Raw genomic sequence first — 10771 nt, forward strand, 5'->3', positions numbered from 1 at the left:
CTGGGTAGCAAGCAGAAGGGTGGTGTGGCTGGTCTTAGGTATGGGGTGGGGTGGGGGGGGCAGGGAAAATTAATGGTACCTGAGCAGGTCACCCAAATCCTGAGAGCCTGGCCCAAAAGAGAAAAGCCAGCGAAGTCACTCCTCTTCCCACCCCCTTTAGGCCTCGACGCTTCAAACGTCCCCCGGTTCCTCCTCTCACCTCTCGCCGAGGCCCCCTCTAGGCAGCAGTCTCAGCCCTTGGTGGAGATCCAGTCTCACTTACTTCCAGCAGCAGGTGCTCCCACGCCCCACCCTCCTGAGGCCCTGGGGACTTTCGAGTCCAGGCTGTCCTCTTCCCCACTCCCCAGTACCCTTGTCCATTGCTGCTGGTCCCAGCAGCAGGCCTGAGAAGGTCTGAGGTGGAGAAGCCTCTGTTGGTTGGGGAATCTGCAGCTGGGAAAATCCTGGTGGCCCAGCTTTGCTATGGGCTTTGCCATTAGTAGCCACAAGGTGGCGCCTGGAGAAGTTCCTGTCTGGTCTCCAGCTATAGGCTCTCTCAGCCATGACACTGCTGTTAGTGGGCAACTGTCATGAGCAGCTGCCAACTCTGGTCTGTTTCAGGTGGGAGGTGAGCTGGGTGGGAACAATTCACCATCTTTCATGATTTCTATCATTCTCTGGAAAAGCATCAGGCTGTTTGTCAGATGTGAAAGACATGGCTTTAAGGAAGATGTCCTTCTAGCCCTTACTGATAAGACTGGGCTTGTGGTGTGGTGGGGTGTGAAGGGGACCATTTTTCTTCAGTCCAGGAGCAAGCTCTGTATCCTTTCTTCCTATGACAGCTAAAACCTGGCAAAGAAGATAAGCTTTTCAGGAAAAAGGTACCTTCTTCCCTTCCCTGTGTACCTGCAGCCTACTTGTAAGCCGACAGAAACGTAGGCAACACACCCATGGCCCAGCGTATCCCATGATAGGGTTGGGAAGTCTGGGGTGGGTGCCGCCCCAAACAGAGTGGCTTGATCACGGGCCACCAGCCTCACCCTTCCCTCTCTCTTGCAGCGGCGGTCCTGGAAGAACGCTGAGGATAGGCTGTCACTGGCCAACAAGCCCCTTCGGCGCTTCAAGCAGGAACCAGAGGACGATCTGCCCGAGGCACCTCCTAAGACTCGGGAGAGTGATCAGTCTCGGTCCAGCTCACCTACTGCTGGGCCCAGCACTGAGGGGGCTGAAGGCCCAGAAGAGAAGAAAAAGGTGAAGATGCGCCGGAAACGGCGGCTTCCTAACAAGGAGTTGAGCAAAGAGCTAAGCAAGGAGCTCAACCACGAGATCCAAAAGACAGAGAGTACCTTGGCCCACGAGAACCACCAGCCTATCAAGTCAGAGCCCGAGAGTGAGAACGAGGAGCCAAAGAGGCCCTTAAGCCACTGTGAGCGCCCTCACCGCTTCAGCAAAGGGCTCAACGGCACTCCTCGGGAGCTTCGGCATTCTCTGGGACCTGGCCTGCGCAGCCCACCTCGTGTTATCTCCCGGCCTCCACCCTCTGCATCCCCACCCAAGTGCATCCAGATGGAGCGTCACGTGATCCGGCCACCACCTATCAGCCCTCCACCTGACTCACTGCCCCTGGATGATGGAGCAGCCCATGTCATGCATAGGGAGGTGTGGATGGCAGTCTTCAGCTACCTCAGCCACCAAGACCTGTGTGTCTGCATGCGGGTCTGCAGGACCTGGAACCGCTGGTAAGGGACGTCCCTGTGCAGGAGGGTGTAGGTCTCAGGTCAGAATGGTCCATGGAAGCGTATATTGCTTGAATTGCTTGTGGAGGCACCTATTTGCTTTTCTAATATGGGAAAATAAGGACCATGTAGAATTCCTTGTCTGGACTTAGCTGAAGTTGACTGAGTGTGCCCACAGTGACTAATTCCAGCCAGACATTTTTCAGTATTCTAGTTTTAGTTAAGTTTCTGACCTTCTGTCAAGAGGGTTGTTAAGCGGCATCCTATAGAAGGTATTGTGAGGCCCAGGAGGCATTTTATGGAGAGTTCTTACTGGCATCTTTTGTATAAGCATGTGGCCATCAACAGAGGTGCCCAATGTGGGCAGTGTGCATGATCAGTAAGTTACAGAGGACTGAATCTTAAAGGAACGTCCTCCTTGAATGAAGATGGCAAGCAGGGAAGAGTTACTACAGCCAAGCAGGGGTTCCCCAGGTAAGTGAGACAACTCTGATGTTTCCTGTCTGGCCCAACTCCCAGGTGCTGCGATAAGCGGTTGTGGACCCGCATTGACCTGAACCACTGCAAGTCCATTACACCCCTGATGCTGAGTGGCATCATCCGGCGACAGCCTGTCTCTCTTGACCTCAGCTGGACCAATATCTCAAAGAAGCAGCTGAGTTGGCTCATCAACCGGTTACCTGGTAAGCTTTTGGTAGAGGATCCCAGATGTGCAGTAATAATGGCCTGGATTATGTTTCCTGACTCTTTACCCTCTTCTCATCTCCTAGGGCTCCGAGACTTGGTGCTGTCAGGCTGCTCATGGATCGCTGTCTCGGCCCTCTGTAGCTCCAGTTGTCCATTGCTCCGGACCCTGGATGTCCAGTGGGTAGAAGGACTAAAGGATGCCCAGATGCGGGATCTCCTGTCTCCACCCACAGACAACAGGCCAGGTGAGACCTAAGGGTCTGTCTCACAGATATGAGGTGACCTAGATACCCTGTTAGCTTTTGACCTCTTATCATCCACCCTCCCACCCCAAGGTATATGTGTCGTCAGCTTTTTCTGGCCTTAGCCCTTTGCTGGAAGATATAGGGCAAAATGTTCTTAGCTTGCTTTGGCTGTGAGGGCATGGTCCTAGGTCAGCTACTTGGGTGCCTCCCAATCCCCCAGCCAAAGCTCAAACAGGTATATGCATAAAGTGAGGTGACAACAGACAAGGACAGCAGGTCATTTCTGCAACAGCTGAACTATTGTTTTTCAATGAAATTTAGGCTCGATGTTTCTGAATTTTCTTGATGGTAAAGGCGAAGAGTAGCTTAGACTTAGTACTGCTAGAATAAAGTGCAGACTAAACAACCACAGCTTGACAGATCCTCCAACCAGGTTTTCGAATTCTGATTTCTCTATAGAGAATTCTGATGTGGAAGCTTTTAATGCTGAGAATTGCTAATTCGAATGCTTGCATGGCAACACTTCAGGGCTATGTAACAGACCAATAGCAGGACTTTATTTCCCTGTTCAGGTTGACAAGTTGCCTCTTTTCCATCTGTCCCAACAGGTCAGATGGACAATCGGAGCAAGCTCCGGAACATTGTAGAGCTGCGCCTAGCTGGCCTAGACATTACAGATCTCTCCCTGCGGCTCATTATTCGCCATATGCCCTTGCTCTCCAAGCTCCACCTCAGTTACTGTAACCACGTCACTGATCAGTCCATCAACCTGCTCACTGCAGTTGGCACCACCACCCGAGACTCTCTGACAGAGATCATCCTATCAGGTGAGTTGGGCCCCATACCTGTGGGACATCTAGGCACTGGATATTTATTAAGAACTGTTTGGTTACAGTACTTTAACATACAAGTGAGTGAGACCACCAACTTTAGAGAGGAAGTTGCTATGAGAATTAAAATACTTCCTATCAAAAACTGGTGCTAGCATTAGTGAGGGCATATTAACAGTGGTTCCTGATCCAAACTATAGCCTAGGACATCTCCTGGATGGTAAGAGGTAAGGTCATGCCTGCAGCCAGTGTGTGGGCAACAGGCCGAGAGGCAGGGCCCACTGAATACAGGGTTTACCCTATTTCTGCCTATGTTGCCATGTCTTGTGTGTGACTGTTACAATCCTCTATCAAGGAGCCTGTTGTTAGAAACGAAATCCCTATACAGAGGTCCACTATTTATGTCTCTCATCTCTCAGAATCTGGTTTGGAATTGTTATTTATGTTAAAAAAAAAAAAGTCACAATACAAGGGAAAATTTTCTTAAGAAATTAAGAGATATCCTCACTTAACTAAAATTACATTTAACACAGCTGCATTCCGTTCCACTGTTAGGACTCATGTCATTTCATGTTTACCTGTCTTTACAGCCATATCCACACCACCTACCAGGTATGGTGGGACGGTTAGACAGTTTGCGTTGTAAAGATTTGGTAGCAGGAATTAGCAGTAACAGGCAGAGAGCTATGCTGAAGTGAAATTTCATCACAGCTGTGATAGGCAGCATCATCTCTGCTCAAGGACCCAACTGAGACGAGAGGAGTGGCAAAGCCATCAGCATTTGGGTCTCAGCTCCTAAAGTCATGAAGGTTTTTCTCCTATATTTGTATGTGCTATGTGGTAGGAGTGGTTACGTTCTTTTGCATGTAGGCATCCAGTCCAGTTTTCCCAGCACCATTTGCTGGAAACACTGTCTTATTTCTTCACTGAAAGAATTCTTCAATGCCTTTGTCAAAAATCATTTGAGGACCCACAAAATGGCACATAATGCAATCCTCGTGACCCCAAATCTGATCTTTACATTCCACATGATAGGAGGAGAGAGTTGACCTTCAAAAGTGTCCTATTATTTCCACATGTGCACCACACACACAAATATATTTTGAAATTGTTTAAACTAATTTTACTAGTGAGGTGTGGTAGGTCACACCACCTTTGATTTAATTTTAGCATTCAGGAGGCAAAGGGAGGACGATTTCTGTTTGAGGCTATCTTAGTGAATTTCAGAGCAACCAGAGCTTTGTAGAAAGGACATGTCTCCAATAATAATATTGGTAATAGCATTAATAGTAGCAGTAATTGATATTATTATTATTTAACCATGTAATAAGAATTTTTTACCTTAATTCTATTCCTTTGGCTATGAATCTTCTGACTTTTCAGACTACTTGTTTCAGAATGGACTTTTCTATTTTTGCAAAACCACTAGGGATTGCTCATCTTTGACAGTAGAAATATCTTAATGTTTTATTTTCTAATCTATGAACTTAGAATGTTTTTCCATTTGTGTCTTTTAGTAGGTTTTTGTTGTTGTTTTTGTTTGCCATGTCAGTGGACAAGTCTCATTCCTGTGAATTTACTCTTTTTGGGTGCTATTGTGCATGGGCTTACAATTTTTTCTATTGTTCTCATTTAGAAATGAAACTATTTTTCTAAGTTTGCCAATTTTTTTTCTGTTAAACTTGCTATTTTTAAAAAATGTTTAAAAATTATCTTCATCATTGGTAGGGTTTCTCTTCCAATCTCCCATTTTGAATTTTTTTTAATATGCCTTACATACATACATGTAATATGTGCATCATGTGTGATTAGTGTCTGCAGAAATTAGAAAATATGTTAGATCCCCTGGAACTGGTGGTATAGATGGCTAACCCAGGTTCACTGAGCCATCTCTGCAATTCCCATTTTTATGTTGTGAACATTTTCAAACATACAATAGCAGCAAATAGTGCAGGCAACACAACTTATTGTTTTAAGTCTTGTGTAACAATTAGATCATAAAATGTTTCATAAGAAAGGAGCCTATTTATATAACTCCAATAGTGCTATCACACTATTGTAAATTCAAAGAGCTAAGAAATAAATGGAGTATTCTTTTACTCTCATTGAGACTGAAGATGAGAAAACTAACAGAAAAGATGCCTCTAAATTAAACCTCTCCCTCTTTTCAAGAACCCTTACTCTTCCTAAATAGCCTCTCAGGTGCTTCCAAGATACAAAGGTGAATTTTAAGTATAAATAGGATAGAAATTTTGCCAGTATTAGGGGTGGGAGAAAGCACGTAATTTATTTTCATTTTTCAGTGTGACATCTGAGGCCCCTCCTATGTTGACCAGCCCTTATCCTGTTATCAGTAATCCTTGACACAGGACCTGGAATGGAGCTCAGTGATAAAGCACTTGCTTATTTCTTAACAAGCCCTGGCTAGATTCTATCTTAAGACCACAAACATAAGCAGAACCTCACAGTTACCTTTAAAAGGCGAGAGAGGCTGATATTGGCTTCTAAGAAGTCCTGTATTCTTTATATTCTTTATATTACTTTCGTTTACTTAGAAAATGTTTCCCATTCAGGGTTAGTGAACCTCATAGTGTTTTTTAATGTGAACTCCAGGTTAAGGCCAGAAGTTTTGAATAAGTTAAACATTTTTCTTTTGATAAGAAAATTTCCTTGATAATATTTGTACTTTCCTTGCTATGGACAAAATAATTGTGATTGTCTCTGGGTAAGTTCATGTCATGGACATGCTGGCTACAGAAGTGTTTCCCTACAGCCCTAGGAGCCTTTTTAGGATGCACCTACACCCTTCTTTCTATCTGAACCTTCTTCTGAGAGCTGTTTCCATTCAGCTCCATCTCAGTCCTCTGAAGCCTCACTTCCATCACCAACCCTGAACAGTCTCTCACATGTACACAGAGGAGCCTCACACTCCTGTCTCTTCCTCGGCACCTCTCACCCAAAGGCCCTTGCTGTCCAGATAGCACACTGATTTGTCCTGAGGCCATTAGGTATTTGTGCTTATCTTGGCACTTACCTTTTTACACCAGTGTGACCAGTATTTCCAGATGGCTCCTTTTCCAAGTTGACTTTGGGACAGTGCGCATGGCCTCTTTCAGTGGTGTTCCCTGGCTTAGTTTTAACAATAAACTAGCTTGCACCTAGAACTTGACCCTGTCTGGGAAATTGGAAGGGCTGTCCTCGTTATGCATTAAATGTGTTTATAGCCTGATTCCTTACACCTTCCACAGACAGGTATTACCTGCTGATGGGTGATCCCTGTGGCAGTCTTTAGCAAGCCAGCTTACCTGTAGGTAATCAAGATAAATTGATATTTTAAAAAGCTTCTGTTCAAATGGGGCTTCGAATGACATACTGAGTTTATTTTTTAAAGCAAATGTGTTTTTATACCAGCAAAATCTATCCTCTATAAGTGAATCAAATACTGAGTTTTAAGTAATTGTATGTGGGCATCATCATTTGCATCTCTAATTTTGCAGTAAGATTTATAAAGCAGATTAACAGCCAAATACTGTAGTGCCGTCTTTAATCCCAGCACTTGGGAGGCAGAGAGATCTTAAGATTTTGTGGCACTCCTGGTCTATAAAGCCAGTTCCAGGACTACATAAAGACCATTTCCCAGAAACATTTGCAATATGCTTGAAAGATCAGTGTATTGGAAGCATCCTTGCTAGCGTTCTCTCAGACCCTTCTGTCTAACTTCCCTCCACCCTCACTTGTCAGTGGCGCAGACTCCTCCGTCTTGTGACTGCCTACTACAAGTACTTATTTTCCAACTACCGTTGAGAGGTTGGGTTATCCTTACATGGTCCACATTATGCATCCAAGAATTGGTGAGCACCTGTGTTCAGGGCTCTGATTACTGTTTGCAAGACTGACAATGTAAAGGTGATCAGTGCCTTCATTACTCTCAACTCTGTTAGTGCGTGTTACCTACTGGCTCCGATTTTTATTCAAAAAATGATAGTACAGAGAAGAGGGCTCAAAATTAATACCCTTACAGGATGATAGCAATCATTTTTCTCATCTATTTGATCCACCCAGAAGTCATTTATCTTGCTTATAGTTTCATCTGGACACTGATTATCCAGTCGAGTAGTAGGGTTTAAGAAAAGAATGTTGAAAAAATATGCAATATCTACAGGATACAGTGAATTGTTTTGTGGACAAAGCCTTTTCTTCAGTCTCCGATTTTAAGGTCTTCACTCTGATACAGCCATATCCACTAGAGTATTTATCTGAACAGAGTAGTCAAAGACACATTTGGTAATCTTGGTGCTAGGGAGGTGGAGCTAGAGGGAACCTTGGGCTTGCTGGCCAGCCAGGCTAGTTGAGTCTGCAAGTGCCAGTTCAGTTAGAACCCTGTCTCAAAAAATAAACTGGAGCTGGAGATATGGCTTAATGGTTAAGAGCACTGGATGCTTTTCCAGAGGTCTTGAGGTCAATTCCCAGCAATTGCTCACAACCATCTGTAATGGGATCCGATGCCTTCTTCTGGTGTGTCTGAAGACAGCTATAGTTTACTTATATAAATTCTTTAAAAGGGCATGATAATCTTAGGCAACCCCCTCAAAATATTGTGACTTTTTTTGTAAGACAGTGGTTTTGTATGTGACTATACAGGAAGAGGCAGCCCTGTTGTATAAGTAGTTTCTACCTGATAGAGGGGTCAGAAGGAGCGAGGGACTGGGGTTGGAGACTGACAGTGTTCCAAACAGAACTTTATGTCTTCACACTCCTGAACACTCGATACACTTCTCTAAGAATACATTATTGAACTTTGCAATTGGTAGGTGAAATTATCCCCATTTGGGGGACATCAAGGTCTGGACTATGATAAAGACCTATTTTCTATCTCTATTACAGGACCCTTGAGTTTATAGGGTCTTACTTTGCATCTTCTGTCCCTCACATGGTTTCTTCTTTCCTGCAGACTGCAATAAGGTCACTGACCAGTGCCTGTCCTTCTTTAAACGCTGTGGAAATATCTGTCATATTGACCTGAGGTACTGCAAGCAAGTCACCAAGGAAGGCTGTGAGCAATTCATAGCCGAAATGTCTGTGAGTGTCCAGTTTGGGCAAGTAGAAGAGAAACTCCTGCAAAAACTAAGTTAGCTCCAGGACAAGTATGTAAATATGGAGGGTTGGGGGAAATACAGCAAGGGAGGGGGAAAGACCGCAAAAACAAGTGGGCCTATATTTCCCTTTGGAATTTGAAACAAGAGACTACAGGACACAGTTCTGTTTTGCAAGTCTTGCCAAGGGAGAAGCCGTTCAGCCACCATTTGGGGATGAGTGAGCCAGATGTTTTCCTTTGCTCTTTCTGCATCGTAACTGCACGGCTTTCTGGACCACTTCTAAGGCGGCCTTTAGAAGACATTCCAATTGGAAAGAAGATGAGGTTTGGAGAAATCCTCTTAGAAGCCTAAACTTAGTGTTTTATCAGTAGTTTTTGTTTAGGGCACCTTGTTCCTTGCAATGCTGAGGCTTCTGGTGTCGACGTGGAGTGGAGCACACAAACCATCTGCAGCCGTCATTTTGTTTAGTTGGTTTTGTTACACCTTACATTATGCAGAACTATTTTTGTATAAATTGTTTAAAAATTATTTATGCAAGATTTGAATGCATACCAGTGTTTTTATTATTTAGATTGCCAACTGTCCTTCAGGTAGGAGAGAACTTAACCTGTACTTTCGTAAACATAAAAAGCCCATCTCCAGATGTGCCCAGGTGTGACGGGGGCTATGACCTCCCACATAAAAAGCATGTTTAACTGGATGCTGAGAGCCTACTCTGTATGTCAAGAAGTTACACAAGCATGTTGTGGATCTGTGTAAAGTATAGTCCAGGTAAAACACTTTGCCAAGTTTCAATAGAATTCACTTTTTCCTCAAAATTTTACAATACAGACTTCAGCCTTTACACTCAGGAGGGTTTTGCTCCAAGCATGAGCTTTGTATTCTATTTACATAGATCTAATTTATACCACAAATCAAGTAGAAGAAATGTGCCCATAGCCTTTCCTTTGTCCCCCTCCTCTCAAGTGTTCAGTTCTCAGTTAAGTTGGTAAGCTGGCTATTTTCTAGTCAAGTTCTGCATCCATGTGTGCCATTGTTGTTTGGTGTTTCTTAACCTTTCCCTGATGCGGTTTTACCTTTGTTGGATTTGTATAAACAGTTGTACAAAAAAAAAAATTTACTCTTTGTGTTTGCTGGTTTCTGTTTTATGAGGGTTAAAATCAAATCAGAATGTCATCTGAGAAATGCAACAGCCCCAAAACATGTGACTTTTTCCTCCTACAGAAAGAGGCTTTCTAACCAATAAAGATAATGGGAGAAAACTACGCTACAATGAGGGCTGCCTGTGGATATTGCTGTGTGCAGTGGCTCACCGGCTGTCTGTACATCCACTATGCCTGCACAGAAGCAATTTCTGTGCATGGCCACTATCTGTCTTACTGATATCAAGGCAACTTAAAAAAGCAAATTTAATTGAGCTCACTGTCTCAGAGACTTAAAATTTATGAAGATGGAGCCAGGGCATAGAGGAGTGAGGTAGACAGCTGTAGCAGCAGCTGACAGCGTGTGTATCTTGACCAATCCACATGTGGGAGGCTTTTGCCCACCTTCAGTGATTAACCTCCTGCAACAATCACAATTCCTCATCCCTCCAAACTACCACCTAGGAACTAGGTATTAAAACCTGCAGAGGCCATCTCACACAGGCCTATGCAGCACTGCACTCTCCTGAAAGTTAATTTAAGTTCAAAAGTCAAATTCTAGGGACAGTGGCTTCTGTTCTTATCTGAGGGGTAACTGGACGTGTCAACACTTGTGTAAAATGTAAAGTGTAAAAATGGATTGTTGTATAGATGCAAAGGCCGTTTCTGTGATCGTTTTACTTCTCTGAACCTTCAACTAAGACAGCTGCACCCTGGTAAGAAGCCATCTTATCCCCTAAGAACTGCTTTCGGAGTAATTTCTTTTTTCCCACACAAGCAGTTTCTGGTAAGAACCTGTATTCACACTACTAAAGGCAAAGAGCAGAGTAAAGATATAATGTAGCTATAGACCAGCATAAGGCACAGTTAACATCTGCCAAGGAGTACTGAACCACCAAGGAAGATTATAACCCAAAACAAACCTAATCTCTGTAGATTTTTCATTGCACTTATTTTATGTATGTGATATGTATGTACCTCATCTCAACAGCCCTCCATAGCTTTAAACAAGCTTCAGCTGAAGCCAGCCTAAAACCACATTACAAAGAGGTGCTC

The 10771-nt window shown here is 44.0% G+C and overlaps 1 protein-coding gene across 5 annotated transcripts in view; it reads left to right on the forward strand.

Moving 5' to 3' along the window:
* The window catches only part of KDM2B (lysine demethylase 2B), a 110728-nt gene extending 102089 nt beyond the window's left edge, over window positions 1-8639 (forward strand). For 3 of the 5 annotated variants that reach the window (XM_080940445.1, XM_080940447.1, XM_080940448.1), the window contains 7 exons: window positions 161-274; window positions 822-860; window positions 1039-1718; window positions 2235-2398; window positions 2486-2647; window positions 3256-3474; window positions 8429-8639. In XM_080940445.1, the coding sequence (XP_080796571.1) occupies window positions 161-274; window positions 822-860; window positions 1039-1718; window positions 2235-2398; window positions 2486-2647; window positions 3256-3474; window positions 8429-8610 (1560 nt within the window). In that variant the 3' untranslated portion in view covers window positions 8611-8639. The remainder of the gene's footprint in view (window positions 1-160; window positions 275-821; window positions 861-1038; window positions 1719-2234; window positions 2399-2485; window positions 2648-3255; window positions 3475-8428) is intronic. The other 2 variants (XM_080940446.1, XM_080940449.1) reach the window with 1 other exon arrangement.
* Window positions 8640-10771: the final 2132 nt, after the last annotated feature.

The sequence above is a fragment of the Micromys minutus genome, assembly GCF_963924665.1.
Source record: "Micromys minutus genome assembly, chromosome: 29".
Lineage (NCBI taxonomy): Eukaryota > Metazoa > Chordata > Mammalia > Rodentia > Muridae > Micromys > Micromys minutus.